Source organism: Staurois parvus, unplaced genomic scaffold, assembly GCF_062004578.1.
Source record: "Staurois parvus isolate SC_StPar_1 unplaced genomic scaffold, SC_StPar_1.0 ptg000696l, whole genome shotgun sequence".
NCBI classification, from domain to species: domain Eukaryota; kingdom Metazoa; phylum Chordata; class Amphibia; order Anura; family Ranidae; genus Staurois; species Staurois parvus.
The window spans coordinates 3,918,741-3,939,800 of NW_028318492.1; the positions used below are offsets into that span (position 1 = coordinate 3,918,741).

Here is a 21,060-nt window from a genome sequence, read left to right on the forward strand (position 1 = left end):
TCCATTGGGAAACCATCTGATCACACTGATCTTGGTGAGATTAGATAATGTAAGGGCAGAAGAGATATCTAGAGTCTGATAGACCCAAGATAAAAAAAAAAGAATACATGACAATGTCAATGGAAGTTATAGGGGATATTTGCATTCCCTGTAATAGCATTAAAAGTGATAAAAAAAATTTAAAATGAAAGGGACAGTGTCAAAATAATAAAAAAAATCAAAATAACTAAAAAAAAAAAAAAAAGCACCTTCCCCCCTATGTTTTACCTAAAACATATAGCAGAATAGATTTTGGCCTAAATTTATGATGAAATTTTAGTTTTTTGGATATTTTTTATGACAGAAATGAGAAAATATACTTTTTTTTCCCAAATTTTCAGTCTTTTTTGTTTATAGTGTGAAAAATGAAAAGATCACAGGTGATCAAATACCACCAAAAGAAAGATCTATTTGTCTTAAAAAAGGACAGAAATTTAATTTCTGTACAACATTGCATGACCACACAATTGTCAATTAAACTAGTGCAGCGTTGTGTTGCAAAAAATGGCTTAAATTGCAGTATCTATAACATAATTTGTAGACGCTATAACTTTCACACAAAGCAATCAATATACACTTATTGGGATTTTTTTTTTACCAAAAACATGTAGCAGAATACATTTTGGCCTAAATTTATGACTAACTTTGAGTTTACTATATATTTTTTATAGCCGAAAGTAAAAAATATCCAAATTTTTGGTCTTTTTTTGTTTATAGCACAAAAAATTTGAAGTGCACAGGTGATCAAATACCACCAACAGAAAGCTCTATTTATGTGAAAAAAGGACATAAATTTAGTTTGGGTACAGCATTGCTTGACCGCGCAATTACCAGTTGAAATAGTGATGCGCCGAATAGCAAAAAAAGACCTAGTCAGGAAGGGGGGTAAATCCTTAGGAGGGCAAGTGGTTAATAAACCCTAAATATTTAGTAATATTAAGGCAGCTGACATTAACACTTCTGCCTGCTGCTTTATTGTCTTTAATGCATGTCTAATTAACTGAGGTTCCTCAGGTTCCCCGTCTTAGAGTGGCTTTGCTGCCTTTCAGAGTCCTATAGAACCACCCTTGCTTGTATGCTCATGCCAATGACTACTAAGGCTGTGGAGGAGAGATTGCTGTAAGAGAAGGAACACGTGCAGTACAACTGAGCGCAAAAAACATGGAACATTTAGAAGCAAAAGGCCATCTAACACTATTAGGTGGGCATGCATGCACAAAGAGAAAAAGGGAGGCTGGGTGTGAGGCATCATGAGACATGTAGTCCCAATGCAGGAGATCACATGATGCTGCAGTGAGCACTGACTGGAGTCAGCAACATTAAATAATACAAAATTGAAGTGTTTGCCCAGTACATTATTTTCAGAAAATGTGTGTGTAATGGGTTTTTTTTTTTCGTTGAATAGAAGGCAGTTGTAAGCATGTTAGAGCAGCTTAGTCAGTCAGATATTGTCCCAGGCTGGGTAGGAAGGGGTTAAATGTCTAATCCCATCTCACGGGTTTTTTGGGCTTTAGCCGGTCCACCTGTAGTATAAATTGGGGAGAACACTCAGGCCTGAGAGCCTGTCTGCTCTGCTGTTTCTGTTTCACCAAGACTCCAGGAAAGGAAGGACCACCATGTTCCGTCTCTGGCTTCTGTCGGTTTGGCTGCTGTACATATGGGCCAAATGTTGGTCAATTTCTTTTGAACCAGCCAATACCACCCAATATTCGGCTGATGTGTATAAGGCTTTACATTGCTTGCTGCTACCAATCTAACAATAGGAACTTACTAACGCAGTTGAAAGCAAGGTAATACACCCATTGGTGTGGCAGCACTTTTTTATCATCTCAACAGCAGGATGGGGGTGGATTAGTGACCAAGCTGCATTAGAAAAGTGTAGATGTAGAGTGAGGTCGCTCAATTTGAATATGCTGTCTGGCAAATGTACCTAGGTCAGAGGAGCTAAACAGAAATCCACATTTTTTTTTGTGGGTATAACTGTTAATCATAGGTTTTACCCTACTATTTGCCTACAATTAGGCTTTACGTGTAAGAACTGCATAATGACAATATTACTACAAAAAAAAAAATGACATGCAAAAAAATCAATGGTGTGAATGAGTAAAGACAAGAAACCAATCTGTAGACTGTATGAATTACAAATTTAAAGTTAATTCACATTGTAGGTGTGTATGCAGTATTACTATAAACTGCAAAGTACAATTTGATGAGGCTAGTATGTCAGCAGCATACTCTGATTCACACTTGTCATTGCTACAGGAGTTTATTTTTGCTGAAGACCTTTGTTCTTTATTTAGTCAAGAATTATAATATTTACATAGTTTAAATTTGCATTAGACAAACTAACCTATGACCCCCTTGGCTAAGCAGTTTCTCACCAATGTAAGTTAATGCTGTTCCTCGGGCTTCAAGAATTTTTGCAGAATGGGAAGACAGATTTGCTAAACATAGATATAATGTTATCCACTTGCAAGGATCTTAGTAGTAGAGGAATGCCCAACAGCAAACAAGGAAATGAAGGATTCATCAAAGAGTCAAAGGCATGCTTTGGTCTATTTTTCACTATACCTATTATCTTAATTTAAATAATCTTAAATAAGCATACTTGTGCATTAAAACATATAAGTAATGGTATACTGTGCAGTATAGGCATGTATAAATGAAAGACTATTGGAAAATGGAACACAGAATAATTTACAATATTTCTTCATTCATATATACAGCGGGTAATATAAATATTTCTAAAAGTGCTATTGAGATTAAATTTTCACCACATTTTGGTAACAACCCATGCAATCCATACATACAAAGAAACAAAAAAGAATAAGATCAGAAATTAAGTTATGTGTAATAAAATGGAATGACACAGGGAAAAAGTATTGAACACTCTAACTGAAATTTATTTAATACTTTATACAAAATCCTTTGTTGATAATGACAGCTTCAAGATGCCTCCTGTATGGAAAAACTAGTCGCACGGTTTGCTCAGGTGTGATTTTGGCCCATTCTTCCACACACAGTCTTCAAATGTTGAAGGTTCCGTGGGCCTCTTCTTTGAACTCTGATCTTTAGTTTTTTCCATAGATTTTCTATTGGATTCAAGTTAGGTGATTGGCTGGGCCATTCTAGCAGCTTTATTTTCTTTCTTTGAAACCAATTGAGAATTTCCTTGGCTTTGTGTTTGGGATCATTGTCTTACTGAAATGTTCACCCTCGTTTCATCTTCATCATCCTGGTAGATAGCAGCAGATTTTTATCAAGAATATCTCGGTACATTTTTCCATTCATCCTTCCTTCAAGGACATGAAGTTTGCCAGTACCTTATGCTGAAAAACAGCCCCACACCATGATGTTCCCACCTCCAAAATTCAATTTGTATGGTGTTTTGGGATGATTTGCAGTGCCATTTGACCTCCAAACATGGTGTGTAGTATGGCATCCAAAGAGTTCAATTTTGGTCTCATCTGACCAGACTATATTCTCCCAGTATGCCACAGGTCTTGAGAGAGCTCTTTGCTTATACCCATCATGAGAGATCATTTCTTGCAGGACACCTTTGTAATGAGACATCTTTATGTAGGCCATCAGTTGAGACTGAACCAGCTGATATTAATTTGCACTGACAAATGGCAGGATTGCTTTCTAATTACTGATAGCTTTTAGCTGGTGTCTTGCCTTTCCATGCCTTTTGCACCTCGTGATCAATACTTTTTCCCTGTGTCATTCCATTTTCTTACACATTAATTTCTGAACTTCTTTGTTTTGGTTTCTTTTGTATGTATGGATTGCATGGGTTATTTCTTTTGCAACATATTTACTGACAAAAATGGTGACATGCAATACTTAATGTACCCGCTCTGTATGTGTTTTTTGTTTTACAAACACATACAGTATGTGAATATGTGCTCCTTCTATATTGGAATATGTTAATTGCTCATCATGAAGAATATAAGAAATGGTTTTTATGAGGCTTCTGTAAAAACAATTTATTTTTGTATAGTATTGCTTAGAAACAGTATACCTGTTGACTCAACGGTAAAAAAAAATGGTGTGCCCCTCCCGTATCTATACATTTTACTCTCCTCGTACCCCTTCATTAATATAATGCCCATGGAGATATCACTCCCTTACATCTGCGGCTAAACAAGGACCCATAGAAATGCTTCTTTAAAGCCTTGGGTCAGCACCAAAGTGCCAATGGACCTATAAGGTCTCTTGCACGTGAGGGCGTCTACATGCTGTGTGTCCCTCTTGGGGTTTTAGTGTGCCTGGGAGAGACGAGTACAATGTCCAGCCCCACTACCTGCAGCCTGGCAAAATCTAAGGACAGGCTGAACAAAGTATTCACGTTTTGGGCCCTAGTTTTTCAGGAACAAATGCCTAGAATGCAGAAGATCCTCCCATCTATCCCCCCCATCGGAGTCCCTGAAATACCTCTCCGAATCAGTAGATTGGCAGCAGTATAGTAGGTGTAAAACACATTTTAAGCATGGTTATACTAAATTTGAGGAGGTGATGGGCCTAATGTACCATACATCTCATCCACTATGACCTAAAATTTCACTTTTATTCTATTCCATGAAAAACTTTATTTAAACAATCCCCAGTCTATTTAAAGTAAATAGGAAAATAGCAAAAGTATTTTATCTTTATGGCTGCAAATTATTGTCTCCATATCACTTAATACAAAGCCTGTGTAAGCCTAGTATATACTGCATTTCTGACCTTCCTATAAAAAAAACAGAAAAAGCATATGTATTCTATCTCAGGGGTCTCTAAACTTTCTACACAAAGGGCCAGTTTATTGCCCTTCAAATTTATGCTCCATTCACACTTGTGCAACTTCAAAATCCTGCGATTTTCATTGCGACTTTACAGTGCGACTTTGACACATCTTGGCTTTGACGAAGGATGATTGCTTGTGCTGTACAAAGTTGCACACAAGTTGCATGTATATCATTCAGGTGTGACTGTCATATGGCTTTGGAGGGTTTACAATGAAGTCTATGGCCCTCAAATCGTATGAAAGTCGGACCAAAGTAGTGCAGAAAGTACTTTTAAGACGCTGTGACGTGAAGTCGCACAGATATGAATGGTACTCATGACTGAGTGTGAATGGGCTCTTTGAGGGGCTGGACTGTGGCCATCAGGAGGGTACATTTTTCTGGCATCAGTAGGAGTAAACATCACCACATTTGGTATGGGGGGAATAGTACTCTCTCCTTTGCCCTGCAGCTGCTGTTGGCTGACAAGGGGGAGATCACATGACCTGAGCGGCCTGAAAATAGATAAATATACAGATCTTTCTTTCATAGGTTAGTAAGTATAGGTGTTAGAAGGGGGAGGAATCCGTTTTAGGATTAGCTAGATACATTCTAGAAGCACAGTGGCTAAATGGTTAGCACCTCCGCCTGGTAGTACCAGGGTCGTTGGTGGGAATCCCAGCCACGGCACCACCTGCCTGGAGTTTGCATGTTCTACCTCTGTCTGCATAGGTTTCCTCCAGCAAGGACTGGGGGGGGGGGGGGCACAGGGTGGGCCAGGTGTACTTGTTATACTCACTGTGGGTTAATCCTCCGCATTGTGTAAAAAGGCTGTTAGATCCTGTCTACTCTGATTATGCTCCTAACTTACAGAGAGAAGATTGTTTTAAAAACATTTTTGCAGTTTATTACCACTTTAACAAACAGTCAGGCTGCCTGTGAATTTTGCATATTCTTTGTTACATGTCAGTGCTGCTGATCTCTTTTGGCCTCTATGTAGCCACTTTTTGTCTATATATCTGTACTACAATGATGGCTGCATGCCTATTGCAGGAGGAACCTTCTTAGGAGTAGTCACAATTATTATTTTACTAATATTTAAACTATTAAAGGTTACTGTTATCATGTTTAAGTTTGTATGAATTCTTAGTGAATCAGTGTAAATATAGTTTACATTTATATTACTGGTATTGTAGCACCATCTAGAGGCCCAAGTGGGCAAACACAGCCCATCTATGTAGGCAGTGATGGGGTCTTGAATATATCTTTTATGCATCAAACCTAAGAGACCATTCATACTTGTGCGACTGCTGCACCCTATGTTTCCCAATGAGTAACATTCAAATCTGTGTGACTTCAAGTCATTCCTGCCCTACTTTAGTACAATTTTTGATGTGACTTTAGTCCAGTGAAAGTCGCACTCCAAATTGCGCGTCTTCGGAGATGCGCTAATGTGAATGGAGCCTAAGTTCAGCAAGTCCTACCTTTTGGGTTAAACCATTTGCTATGTGCCTAACCCTTTAGTAAGAACAAGCGTGAGCATCATATATTGATTGAAGTGATAGGATCACATAGAAGACACAGCAGCCCTGTAAAAGAACCACATCTATATTTATGTTTCTAGTGTGGATTGTCTCGACGTGCTGCTGCTATACAATGCTTCCATTCTAGGTGGGTCAACCGTTATATGCAATGGATCCTCTTGTTGGTTTGGGTCTCTGTACTGATGTATGGGAAGGTGGAAAGAACTACTGTAGGGGGTAGGAGGAGCAGGAATTCACACACTGCAGCAGTCGGGGAGCAATGAAGTGGAGAAATTCCAAGACATAGGCTGCTGGAAAGGTAAGTATGCATTTCTTTTTTCAAGGCTGGTTTATTAGTGACCCCGTGGTGACCACCTGTCCCGTGTATAGAAGATGGCTGCAGCCGTCATGCTGGCCATGCTCTCTGACGCTTTTCGCCCCACCCACCGGGGTTTGATCACAGACTAGTGGTGACTAGGTCACTTTATGTACAAGGGTATAAAGCCCTGTACCTTATGTTGTCACTTTGTAAATAAATCATGTTAATGCTGGCAGTGGGTAAGGACAAGTATGAACTTTTATGTGCCAGAATGTTAAATGCAAAGTGTTTGTTTCTGCAGAAAGTGTCAGTGCTGAAACCAAAATTGTCAGCTCTCTCTGGGGGGGTGGGTGCTCCTTGTCATATTAAGGTCATCCTTAATATGACATTCATCTGACTTTTTCCTATTTAGAAACAACAACAAAAGTGAGTGCAAAGCCGCCCTAGTGTAACAGTTTCTTGTGAAGAAACTTCGTTGCATGGAATAGTGGAATACATAGGCACATCAAGGTATTCCCAGCCACCTTTCCTGGATCACCGCAGTCACCGTCCAAGATGATGATCACTGAAGTTCTCAAAGGCAGCCTCAGTAACACTGTCTCTGTGGAGCCGCCAAAAAGGAAAACAAGTAACCTCCTGTGCTCAGAAACCCAGATCAGGCAAATTTGGATGAATCTTTATTGAGATTGACCCACCAAATATGGGCAACGCTGTGCAGCCCTTTTGAAAGGCTGCGGAAGCTCAAAACCATGCTACAAAGTAAAAACAAAAGAAGGCGTACCAGCTTTGCGTATTACCTCAGCAAGAACGTGTTTATTAAAAGGATAAAACAGATGTATACTCAAACACCAAAAAATTACAAGCGTATCACATCCAATATTCGAGTCTTGTGCAAGTCCCAGATGAAGGTTGGCTGACGCATTTTGAAGGGGCAATCCCTTCTTCCTTTATATCAATTTATGATGGTGCAAAATTCTCCCTTATATATCAAATTGTGGCTTATAAGATTAGCAAACGCTTCAGCCATCATTCTTGCGTCTTTCTTCATCTGGGACTGGCACAATACTCTGGTCCTCATTGGCCAGCATTGGATGTGATATGTGTAGAATTTTCTAAGACACATATAATATATCTTTAGTGTCTATAGTTAATTTTGCAAATGAAATAGCCGGTGAGATAAAAAATAAAGTGTGATTTTATTTTATCACATAATGGCTTAAAATAACGATGTAAAGCGTATCATGAACAGTTCCATGTAGAAAAAAAACAGAAATATCAAAGCCGAAGTTTAAAGATAAGTCACCATTATTTTCATGGCTGATTGTCCTTCATGTGCTCTTGTCTTTGTGATGCTTCTTCTTCAGAGTCTTTCCGGAAGTAGAGGTTAGTGACTATTTCTTGTCTTACAGCACCTGTTCCAGCTTCTCAGAATGTTCTTATGTGTGTCTGTGTGGACAGACGTGTGTGTGTGAGTGTGTGTGTCCTGTCCCTTAGGACGCCTTTTTATGATGCTAGTATGCGTCATAATTTGCGATCTTAGAACCTTGTATGGCAAACAATACTGCTTAGCAGAGCAATTTCATTGAAGGGAGGGGACACTACATATATGGTCTTTTCATTGACAGGCACATATGTAGTGACCATAATAAGCTGGTGATGTTACATCAGCTTGCTCATATTTAAATAATATAAATTAAGAATGTATCTTTACAACATCTCAATAATGTTGTATAACCACAAACCTACATGTTACATTACCAACATATAAAACATAATCTAAATACATACAGATACTATTAGTATATATTATGTAATACTTATTCTATTTTGATTCACTTATAACACCCTTGACATTCTACACCAGAGTCCTGTAACCAGCTATGCCCAATTATAGAATACTCAGCTCTCAGCTGGTTAATTCAGCTAACTCCTATCTTATTTTTCTGTCTCAGTCATAACTGAAGAAGTCAAAACTATCACTGGTTAAAGGCCATTCACACATTTTAATAGTAATTATGATTAATCATAAAAACCAAATATTTTGCAAGCTTGCCATCAAAATAATATAAGTGCCGAATTATGAATTTGAAATAATTAATATTTATCAATATGCTTGTAATTTTTTTGGCATTTGCGAGTATACATCTGTCTTATCTTTTTAATAAACAGGTTGTCGAAGTAATGCGCAAGGCTGGTGCGCCTTCTTTTGTTTTTACTTTGTAGTATCTGTAGAGCCACCACCACTCCACACAGCATGCAGAACCTAATGCGTATGAGCCCGGTCCAGCCGGTGCCGCACATGGAGGAGGATGTAGACACCGGCAAGGGGAAACATGGGAAGGAACACGCCGAAAGGTTGCTATGATGATGTGTTTCAGAGGTGTGGCCTCCTTTGTGAAGTCACATACAGTATGTCTATGTATTTAACTTTTCCATGCGAGTGCATTGGATGAAATTTCTTAAAATTTCTATACAATAAACTGTGTTACACTAGGGCAGCTTTGCCTTCTCTTTTATTGTTGTTTTTATCAGATGTGATCCTGCCCACCCAGGGGATTCTTAAAGAGCTGCAGCACAAGTGTTACATCCTACTGTTAGGCAATATTGAATTTCACATACCCGTCAGTATTGAGCTATGAAGACCAGAGCACCTGCTAATATATCTTTCTTGTGTGGTTTCCCTTTTAGAAAGCATGTTACTTTCAATATAATCAATAAAAAAACATTTCTCAATGGAAAGGGAGGGAGGAGGGGTGAGTTCCCATCGGACCATCTATAATGCAGTCCAGCCTGAAAAACCAAAGCTATTTCCCATCACAGTGCTAAAAACTCAGCAGCAGGAAGAAGACTAGGCACCCTGCAGAAAAGATTTCTACAGGATTTCGCAGCCTGCACAACGTGGCACATACATCATTACAGGTAAGTTAGATCTTTAAGGCTAAGTTCACCTTTTTCAGCAGAATTTCACTTGTAATAAAAAAGAGAAGTGCTTTGTAATGTCATTTCTGCCCCAGCCATCCTACTGTTCTTACCTCTCACTTTCCTCATCCACAGAAGCTTTGAAATTTCATGTTTTAAAAAATTCTTTCTGCTTGCATCACTTCCTGTAGGTCGTCTTCCATCATTCACTGTGTTGCTGCATCACACAGTAGGGCCAGTTCACCACTCTGAACCACACTTCCTTTATTACTATACTAACTCTTATTTTTTTTTCTACTCTCTTCCCTTACAGTATTACTAAACCCAGGGCCCTGCATTCACTATATCTGGTCTCCCACAGTAGACACAACATGGAAATGCAATTATTTTAGTAAATATAAACTGCTAAATACCATTTCTCATCAGCAGTTAGAGCAGTCTTGTGACTTCTATCAGTGTCCGGTAGAGCACTGGTTAAAGCTTGTAGGAGGATTTTTCATTCTGGTCTGAGGATGCAGAACCCCTGACCTCTGTCTGGACAGTGCTGACTTGCCCTGTGCTGATCACATGCACTCTACCAAGAAAATAAAACAAAACTCTCAAGCAATACATACCAAACTGAGCATGTGCAGAGTGACTGCACACAATATGTCTTATTAGGAGATAAGAGGGGGACACTGGAAGAAGGGTAGGATCAGAGAAGTCAGGATCAAACAGCCTTAATAAACAATTCAGAGGATTAACCCCTTAGGTTCCACAGTGAGTATAACAAGTATGCTTTACTGCATATACAGACTGATTTTACTGTTGTGGGTTTAGTAACACTTTAAGGTGACCATACACTATACAATCTGATTGTACAATCTCCTTTAGATCTACCATCAACTAAGAAGAACAAGGGCCTGCCTGATTAGATACAAATTGAATGGATTATTCAGGTGGGTCCTCCTATTCTATAGTTTTGGTAAATCTAAAGGAAAGTGTACAGAGTTTGCACAATTAGATTGCATATTATATGGCCATCTTTATACAAGTACATAGCAGGGAGTGGATGGAAACACTCAGCTGCCAGGCCCTGTTCACATCTACACATAGCGGTAACCCCTACTTTTTGGGGGGGCATTTTTTGAGCGTTTCCACTTGTCATGCAATAGGCAGCCCATTCACTTGAATGGGCTTACCTATGTGCAACAAAAGCCCCATGGAAACTCCAGAACTTTCTTTTAGAGTAGAGCATGGTGCATTTTTTACTGTGTTTTTTGGTGCTTTTATAGTATGTTTATCACATGGCAGACTCATGCCTGCTACCTGGTCTGGGAGTGCCATTAACATTTAATTGCACTGCAATTGTGATGCACGTGACGCAAAGTGCGTATTTTCTGTGCAGTTTGCCATGTGTTCGGATGTGAAAGGGGATGTGAATGGAGCCTCATTGTTCTTGTGTAAAAACACCAATTTCAGGTTACAATATCAAAGGTTATGACAGCATATAGAGTTTCTGGATAATTGTCATCTGATAATCATAAGCACGGTTGACATGGTCAACTGACCGAAAGAGACAAAACGGCATTGCGCAGGATTGTGACCTGGAATAAGAAAACAGCTGCTGCAAAAGTGACTGCAGAGCTCAATCTCAGTCCCAATCTTGTTTACATGATTTCTACATGACAGTTGGCTGGAACTTTTAAACATCTATGTGTGTTTCTTGTCCATTTTATGTAGAAATGCAGTCTCTTGATTGGCTGTCATGAAGTTATGGAAACAAGCTTACCAGTAAAAGTAAGCTCAGATGATTCTTAAAGTGTATCTATGGTCAAAATGTAAAATCTTTTTTCATTTCCACATGGCATCTCAGGTGTTTCTAGTCTACTCCTATTAATATGAACAATTTTGAAGTTTGAAAACTTGCTTTGTGACGATCTGTACACATTTACTTCCTTGAATTCTGTGACACGTCATCACTATATCCTATGGGTTGGCACTGCTGTGTCACAAAATTCATAGAGCCTGCCTTCAGAATTACACAGGAGCTGAGAGGAGGAGGTGTTTCAGGAGGTGGAAGCAACACAGGATTTACGCTCGCAGGCAGCAAGGTACTATGGGATATGCAGTCCTTAGAATTTGAAAGTAACCAGCAGATAAGACGCTGTAAATCATGCTGGGAGTCCAGGAAGTTGTGGAAAGAGACGGCTTGTAGACAGGCAGCGCTCACAACACGAACAAAGATTTTTCAAGTAAGATTATAGTGTATTGTCAATAATAACTATTGTTTGTATTGTCATTACAACTCTGATCATTTAAAATTAACTGCTTCGCATCCGCCCTATAGCAGAAATACTGCTGCAGGGCGGCACGGGTGCACAAAATCACATATATATATATATATATATATATATATATATATACACACTTGATTTTGCATTTCCAGGTAGGGGGCGCGGCTGTCAATCACCAGGTCCCGGACGGTAATTACTCGCCGGCGCCCAGTGAATGCCGAGGATCTCCCTGTCAGCTCTTGCACACGGCTTTGCATGGCTGTGCACAGCACAGCCTTGCATAGTAATATCCTTACAGTGAAGCACAAACACACGGTCCCCTAGTAAAATACACACAGCACACAGTTAACCCTTTGAACGCCGCTCATGTTAAACTCTTCCTACCCAGTGTCATTAGTACAGTGTCAGTGGGGTTTTTTTTAGCACTGATCACTGTATTGGTGTCAAGGGGGATGTCAGTGACACCAAGTCAGTTCCCCCCCAGTGTCAGAATGCCCACTGCAGTCTTGTTATAAGTCGCTGATCACCGCTATTACTAGTAAAAATTTAAAAAAATTAAAAATTCCAGTATATATACCGCCATTTGTAAATGCTATAACTTTCACGTAAACTAATTAATTTACATGTATTGGGATTTTTTTTTTAGCAAAGACATGTAGCAGAATACATTTTGGTCTAAATTTATGATGAAATTTGATTTTTAAAATTTTTTTACTGGACATGTTTAATAGCAAAAAGTTGAAAATATTGTTTTTTGCTCAAAATTTCGGTCTTTTTTTTCATATAGCACAAAAAATTTAAAACGCATGATCAAATACCACTGAAGGAAAGCTCAATTTGTGGGGAAAAAGGACGTAAATTTAATTTGGGTGCAGCGTTGCATGACTGCCAATTGTCAGGAAGAGGGGTAAATCCTCAGGAGGGAAAGTGGTTAAAAAGTTGTGACCATAGATTTAGTTTACTTTTTACCAACTTAGTGTACAATAACCTAAAGAATACGCATCTGTTAGTATAAAGCATATGCATATTACAAATCTTATCTTACTGTTACACGTTTTTAACTAAATTTGAGCTGGCGTGTCATCTAGCACATGAACATGTGCTATGATAAGCATTGTTGATTGTTTTAAGTTTAACTGCTTCCCGACCTCCCTATAGCAGAACTACTGCTACAGAGTGGCAGGGCTGCCCAAAATCACATATATATATATATGTATGTGATTTTGTATTTCTGGGTAGGGGGCACATGCATGACCATTAAAGTAACGCAGCGCTGTATTGCAAAAAATGGCCTGGTCTGGAAGGGGGGTAAATCCTCTGGAGGACAAGTGGTCAATAAGATGTTTTATTTGTGTTGTTGTGACAGCTCAGTCATCAGCTGCAACCCTGTGAAAAATACATCCTGGGTCATAGGGATGTAGGGCAACACTTTGTACATCCATTTCATAAGTAATTAGGCTCAATTTGCGTGGGTGAATTCCAGCACCAGGAATCCTCAGATTCCTGGGAATGGAACTGACAGATGTGAGCAAATAGCTGCACTGCAGTTATTCCTGACTGTTCACACAGCTAGCAATTTCCTGTGGTGATCATGTTTGGATGCCTTTTGTTTTTAAAGCCATTGCTTAGGATTTCTTAGAATAACTAATATAATTTGTATGTTGGTATATTATTACATAATTTGTTAGGTCTTGTCTTGAATGTAGTATACAGGTTTGGGCCCGTCATTGTTAAAGTGTATTACCACTTATGTAGCCAAATTGTTAAAATACATACTTTATATTTGTTACATGTTCTCATTCATAATCTAAAAAAAATTAAAATGTCTGCTTACTGTTGAAGATACTCTTTTCTTCTAACTTCAGCAATGAAAAATCTTACTAAGTTCTATTTGTTTTAAGGGGGCTGGGGAGCTGTGTTTTGCCATAATTAAACCAGTCCATACTGTGCTGGCAGATCTCATTATTAGTTTTCAACTAAATGTGAACACTGTTTGTCCTAATGAGGCGTTAAATATTTAGAGAACTATCTTCTGCATTTTATGTTAATGAGAGAAAACTCATCCTATCCTTAGCCTTTTTATTGGGGCAATCTGAAATTGTTTAGAAATGCTTGCAGTCAACCATGAGTCCTTTTTTTAAGAAACAGCTAAAAGGTAAGACATATATAAAGCATTTTTTTTAGGTATGCTGTGTGAATGGGAACAGATTTTTCTCAAATTTGACTGCAAAAGTGGAAGTACATTTTAAACCTTATAAAACTTTAAAATAGTTTTTGAGAAGGTTTAACTCAACATAAAAGGAAATTATTATTAGGTTAGGAAAAACCATAAACAATGGATAAGTTTAGTTAAAAAATACATATTGGGGTAACAGTATCAAATATTTCCGAGGTGAATATGAAGATTTTGTAATTATTATTTTTTAGGGACTGTACAGAGGACAAGGGTCAGCAGACGTATATGGAAAAAAAGAGAAGGACTTACATCGATTTTAAAAGAGAAGTGCGGGTAATAAAAAAAATAAACACACATATACATCTACAGTATATGGTTGCAGCACTGGTTTGATGTTGCAGCTGTTCCCCACTGGCTCTAAGACTGAGAACCATGTGATCACATGATGGCTGAATGCTCCGTTTTCAGTCTTCACTAGGCAGAGAACAGTGGCTGTCAATATCCACTCTCTGTTCTGCACCTCCAGCACTCACTGGAGAGTCAGGCTGTGGAGGGGGTGGGAGCTGGGGCATATTTACCACAAGGCAAACAAGGCACTTGCCTAGGGTGGCATTTTTCAGGTGGGCATCACTTCCCCCCCAGAAGTAGGGATGGAAGAAGGGACACACACGCCATAGGAACCAGGTGGGATCCAAGAGAGGCTGCAGGCTGCTTGATGCTGTATGTACAGCCTGACTCTTGTTCCTGGGGATGTCTGGAGCTGTGAAGGTAGTGTCTTTCTATCACCGGGGGCAGGGGGTAATGGAAGGCTGTCCCAGGTGGGGGGCAGGGGTGTTGTTGGTCAATATCAGGCTCTCTCCATGGGAGAGGGAAGGGGGGGGTGTTGGTTGGTGTCCGTGGTGGCAGACGATTTTAGTGTTGCCTAGGGCAGCACAAAACCTAAATACACCACTGGGTGGGAGCTGCTGCCTCAGGCTCTCGGCTGCACGATGAGAGGTTGAGTCAGCTGCTAGTTAGGCATCTGGATGTATTTGAACCTTAAAGTCGGCCTTGGTCTGTGTTGTCAGCCGACAGCCGGCTTTAGCCCACTGTTGGCTGAATCTGGGTCACAGCAATGCAGAAATAGGTGCACTCCTGTGACCCAGAAGAGAAGTATGGCCAACAAAACTTTGACAATATTTTCTTTTAACAGTGGGTTCTTTGTAGTAAGCATGGTTAAGTTGTGAAATGCTTTAATATATACTGTAGAAATGACAAAATAAGTTATGGAATTGTAAAATAATTCAGTAATTATCTTATAACTATCTGTTTTGTTAATTGGATAATATAGCAATAATTTGATTCAGAGAATGGTAAATATCCTGCTTCCCGTGTAGCAAAATTGCTTTGCTTGCCTTGCTCTGGACTAAAATAGCAGGAGCCATGAAAGGTTGAAAGATTGGAAGTGTTTTTCTCTTCAAACTAATTATCTATATAAATGAGTAAATAAGTAACATTAAATTAATGACTTACAGAAAAAGATGGTGCTCATGGTGTTTTATTTTTTTTACAACACAAAGGGGCTTAGACAATAATCTTTTTATGCCTGTCTATTGCAGTTTCCATTATACTAGCTGGGATGAAAAGGGGTTGACATAATGCCCTTGTTCAAATGCTTAAAAAGTTTTGCTGTCCAAAAGGTTTTGTAATATTTATGTGTGATTCACTAATTAAATACAAGCTATCACTTCCATTCACTGGACTAATTTTTGACATTGTAATATTTCTTGTCTGGTGTAGCTATAACCCCAAATCACCATCCAGATTGCTTATTTCCATACCTCCCAACTTCCTCAGATTAAATAGAGGGATGCCTTTTTGTATAAAGTATGTAGACAATGAACACACCTCTGTTACGTCTCCATTTATGGATCACCCAAAGAACTAATATAGGGAAACTGTTCAACCTGCAAGTGCTTTTTTCATTAATAGGTTTTCTTTTTTTTCATGGGTTTTCAAAAAAGGATACGCAGTCATTTAGAGGTTGGATAAATTTGTAGTGTGTTATAACACTTTAAGTTAAATAGTAAATATGTATAGAGCCCAGCATCAGACCAAAAGAAGGGACAACTGAGGAGGAAAGAGGAACAGAGGGATTTCCAAAAGAGGGATAGTACCTTCAAATGAGGGACAGGTAATAGCTATGAATTTATGCCTCTGTAAAGGAATCATAAGTGAGTAATGCAATAATAGCACTTCTTGAGCGCTAACTAATGGTGTTCACCCTTGTGCCTCTTTACTCTTAGCCAACTATATCTTCAATAATGATGATTGAATCAAGAGAATCTATGATTTGTCTGAATATCTGCATTCATATCTGTCTAAGGAGAATTAAACAGTTCAGAAATTCAAGCAGGCTGGATAAATCTGCACGCAAATGTTCAGAATTTAAAAAAAGCTAATTTACAAGCATTCTGGTTGTAAATCAATCTCCTACTCACTGATCATCAATGAGGAAAGAAATGGCTTTTCACTTTGAAAAATAAAACATATTTACCTTCCTGTTTTCCTTTAAAGAACAACAAATACACAGCATGAACAAAAAAAAAATCAATTTATTATATATATATATATATATTTATATATTCTCTAGTAAATCATAGTACCTTCTTTGAATTGAAACATATTTCATCATTTCAGAGCTTAAAAATGATAATTTAAAATATTAAATACTGTCTATTTACATTATGGTTCCTTTTCCTATCTCTAATATGACATGGACTGAAGGAAAAGAGGAAGATGCAGCAAAGGTTACATATTAATATAATGTGCCTGCAGATAATGCAAGAGACGTATTTGTGTTTTGTTATGTTTTTGAATGTTAACTTTATAAAGTAGGATGCACTACACCAGCAACTATTGCTGATAAGTAATGTGATTCATTCAGTTTTGTATCTATAGGAAGGATATTATGTATAAGATCTTAACAGAGAGGTAATGTGATTTACATTGGTCTATACACATGTAAAGTAAAAGGTTCATGTATGGCTTTATTAAGGTAGTCTATGAAATGACTGTCTTACTTTATTTGTTCAAAAGCATTTTAAGAGAACGAGTTAGTGTGCTTACAACGGCAGCCATAGTACTAGAATGTCGAGCCATAAGTTTAACATTGGGGTCATTAAACATTTTAACTGATGTGGTTTCGGCGGCCTTCAGCAAACAGATGTAATTCAACACCACTTCATCTATTTTTGCTACAATTTCTTGTTGCTGTGTTTCAGAGTTTACAGCTTTGACTAGTCTCATGCAAGCTTCTGTTAGACAACAGAGGATATGAAAGCTTGAGGTCATGGCCGACAGCATTTCCTCTAGGCTTTTGTCCGTGGCGGCCATTTTCTTGCAGGCACTTCCAAGCTGTCTCGACTCTGAGGACAAACTTTGTTTGTACTGAGACAACTCCTGATCATGAGTATCCAAGATTGCATCTTCCTCCTTTCCAGAGTGGTTTGATCGTATGAGGCAGAGTAAATCGTTAGCATCTCTTTGAGCAGCATGAAATCCATCTGGTATTGCATAAACTTTTTCTTTTAGTGCATTTATTCTGGCAATCTTCTCATCGAAGTCCATGTTCTGGACATTAAATTCAGATTGCCCAGCAACCTGATCATTATCGTTGCATTTTGCAGCCATTACTATAGTGGCTCTGGGAGATTCTAGCTCTTTACCACCGCCTGATGTGGGCAAATCTCCTTTTTGCCCTTCCGCTGGTGATTGTGGTACATACACACATGATAATTCTTTGCTCTCATTATTGTTCCCATTGTCTATCTCTTCACATTCATCCTCTTCTTCTTCACCATTGTTTCGCTTGTTTTGGAAGCAGTAACTAAAGGGCCCTCGACATCTCCAATTGCTTGCATCTAATTTCAAAAGAGGGAGTGACCTTGATTGTTTTTGTACTTTTTGCATAGAACCAGCAGTAGCAGACCGTTTGCCATCTTTGCTCTCACTGATAGAATTTACAGAACTATGGGAACAACTTTTGGACAGCTTTTTCCCCATTGGGAGCTCGAACCGCTTTTCAGATCTGGAGGGTTCTGTCTCTACTCCATCTAAGCACAAATTTATTGAGGAAATTTTCTTGTCGTTTGCATCCATGCCTGAGGATCTTGTAATTACGCTGCTGCTACGTCGCAGTACCTTTCTGTTATGTGGCATTTTCAGACTTCCTCCTATGATATCATATTGGTGTGGACTGATTTCTGCTGCACATGCCTGGTTCCATTGGTGAAAATGGAGAGAGTCTGATTTCTGAGTTGGCACATTTGATTCTGAGCAAATGCTGGATGATGCAGTAGGGTCACCTTTAGGGTGTTTAACTGTAGCTGCAGGCATGCCATCTCCTCGTCTTCCTTTTGCAGGCTCTGTCAAAGCTACACTAGGGGTAGTAGAAAAACAGAGATATTTGTTAAGCATTTCTGAAACTCTTCTTTAAACCATTATAAAAAGAAAACATATATACTATTTGTAGAAGATAATTAGGATAAATCATCTGTGAATAAACATATACATATTTACCTATAGAATATTAACCACAAGGAATAGCCACCAACTGGATGGTATTTCCTAGTCTAGGAAGATGGGTCATTGCATAGAAGCATGCATCATAATCCTGGTGTGTTTTCCCGGAAAAGGTGGTAACCTTAGTCTTTTCCTCCTACAGTTCATGCTACCCTCCCTATCATTTGATACGTAAATAGTAAGATAGCAGGATATCTGATGTGTAGAATTTCACAACAGCTATTTCACAAGGGGACCACATAAAAGCAAGCAATAGGTAGGATGGCATTGATTCAAAAACATTTGATACGTAATGTCATTGGAATTGTACACATTGAATATTTTGCTTTAAAATACAAATTACAAATTGACATGTATCCTGCTACCATGAAATTGATTTTCATGGTTCCCTAACTTAATTAAGCTATACAGACACAAACCAATGGCAAGCTGAGTCACCATGAGGTCATAAATATTATCCCTGGAACACCATCCTGGAATAACAGAAACACATTATAGGGATAAATATGGTAATTTGAAATATTGGGCGCAGATGATGAACAAGCTTTATCTTTGAGCTACAATTCCTGTGAAAAGGAAGGGAATATGCTCATGCATCATATAGGTTTGTCCTGCGATAAATTACAAATTGGACATGTATCCACTATATATCAGCAAATAATTAGTCCACCCCCCATTTGAATATGTAGCTATAGTCCACAGAGATAACTTTAATAATATTAGAGCTCAGTGATATAATGAAACATACTTCCACTACTGCACAAATGTCTCAAAATTACTGATAGTCATTAGTAGTTGTGTACTTCAGGCAGCTACAAAGCAGTAAAGCATGTATATTTAATCTCTCCCTCTCTGCCTTTGATACAGTTAACCACCCACTCCTCCTCAAAAACTCCACTCCCTTTGCCTCCAGCTGCTCCTTCCAGGTTCTCTGCCTATCTGTCTAAGAGCTTCCTCAGTGTCACCTACAACTCTACAGGCTGAACTGCTGTAATACTGACACTCAGTGGCTGAATATCTCCTTGCCATGGGAACTCTGCCATACTGAAGTCCCTATCTGCTCAACCCAGCTCTGATGAAGAAGGGAGCACCCTTCGAAATGCGTTAGCCTTCATTCCCCCCCCCCCCCTTTTGGATTTACCTGTAACCCTGTTTGGATTATGGTTACTTATGCCTGTTATACCATCACTTTGTGAGTATATTTCCTTAACCCCTTGACGGCGACGTAACACAAATATGTGGCCTCACGGACCTGGGCTTTTTTCCGTGGGGCCGCATATTTGCGTACCTGTCTTTGTGCTGGGAGCGCGCTGCTCGGCGCGCTCCCAGCACCAAGACCGCGGTGTCACTGAGAGCCCCGGGTCCCGTTCTAACGATCGGGACCCGGGACTCCCGATTCCGGGTCACGTGATCGCTGTGATAGCCTCTGATTGGCTATCACAGTGATCAATCACTGTGCAGCCCGGCCCCCTTGTTTTCTCTCTCTCTATGAATGGAGAAGAGAGATACATTGTATCTCTCGAACTCCTGACATAGAGAGAGAAAAAAAAAGTTTGTAAAAAAAAAAAAAAAAGATAAATAAATATTAAAAAATAAAGAAAAATACCTAGATCAAGGTTTGATCTAGTTCAGTACCAGGGTTAGTGTTTGGGTCAAGGTCAGGGTCAAAGGTCAGGGTCAAGGGCAAAGGTCAGGGTCAAAGGTCAGGATTAAAAAAAAAATTGGGATCAGTGTCAGTTAGTGTTAATGTCAATGTCAGTGACAGTGTGTTTTATGTAAAAAAATAAAAATAAAAAAAAAGACAAAAACAAAATGCGCACTGTTGTTTCTGGGCTGTACTACGGGTACAAACAACAAATAACATACACATATATGGTATCGCTGCGATCGTCAAGAACTGGAGAATGTATTTTGGGTTGTTCTTTGGTGGTAGGTTATGGTCGTAACAAGAAACACACAGTTAAATTTAAAAAAATGATTTTTTTTACTATTTTGGCCCAGTTTTCCTTTAATAATAAAAAAAAATTAGGAGCTATCCATGACCATTTACCACCAAATGAAAGCCCAATTTGTCCTGAAAAAAACAAGGTATAATCCACCTGGATGTACAAAGTAGTTGTGACGATATGTACGGTTTTACTAACATGTCAACTTTGCAGAATTGTGCTTAGGCATTTAGATTTGTTTTACCCTTAGGCGTGAAGGGGTTAATAGTCACTATTTATTGAGGTAATGCACAAGGTTTGTGCGCTCTTTCTTTCATCTTCTTCTACAGTTTTGTCAAGCTTCCCCAGCTTCATGATAGATCTGTACAACCTCTAATCACCAGCGGATGAACACACAACACGCTGCCTGTTACTAACGCCCGTTTGATCTGAGTATTTGAGCGCAGGAGATAATGGATCTTTGGTGACTGCTAAAGAAAAACAGACCTGGTCTGTTGCTCAGTGGTCCAAAGTCCTCTTTTCTGATGAGAGCA

The 21,060-nt window shown here is 38.9% G+C and overlaps 1 protein-coding gene and 1 long non-coding RNA gene across 4 annotated transcripts in view; one reads left to right on the forward strand and one right to left on the reverse strand.

The window, feature by feature from the left end:
* The window catches only part of LOC149446140 (uncharacterized), a 79,463-nt gene that overhangs the window by 47,890 nt on the left and 10,513 nt on the right, over positions 1 to 21,060 (forward strand). Inside the window, exon 4 of one of the 2 annotated variants that reach the window (XR_016306263.1) lies at positions 9,336 to 9,566. The exons of the other annotated variant lie outside the window; for it this stretch is intronic. This is a non-coding gene — a long non-coding RNA (uncharacterized LOC149446140). The remainder of the gene's footprint in view (positions 1 to 9,335; positions 9,567 to 21,060) is intronic. 2 annotated transcript variants of the gene reach the window in all.
* The window catches only part of FRMPD4 (FERM and PDZ domain containing 4), a 463,469-nt gene continuing 459,003 nt past the window's right edge, over positions 16,595 to 21,060 (reverse strand). For both annotated transcript variants that reach the window (XM_089652996.1, XM_089652997.1), the window contains one exon: positions 16,595 to 18,433. In XM_089652996.1, coding sequence (XP_089509122.1) covers positions 17,082 to 18,433 — 1,352 coding nt within the window. In that variant the 3' untranslated portion in view covers positions 16,595 to 17,081. The remainder of the gene's footprint in view (positions 18,434 to 21,060) is intronic.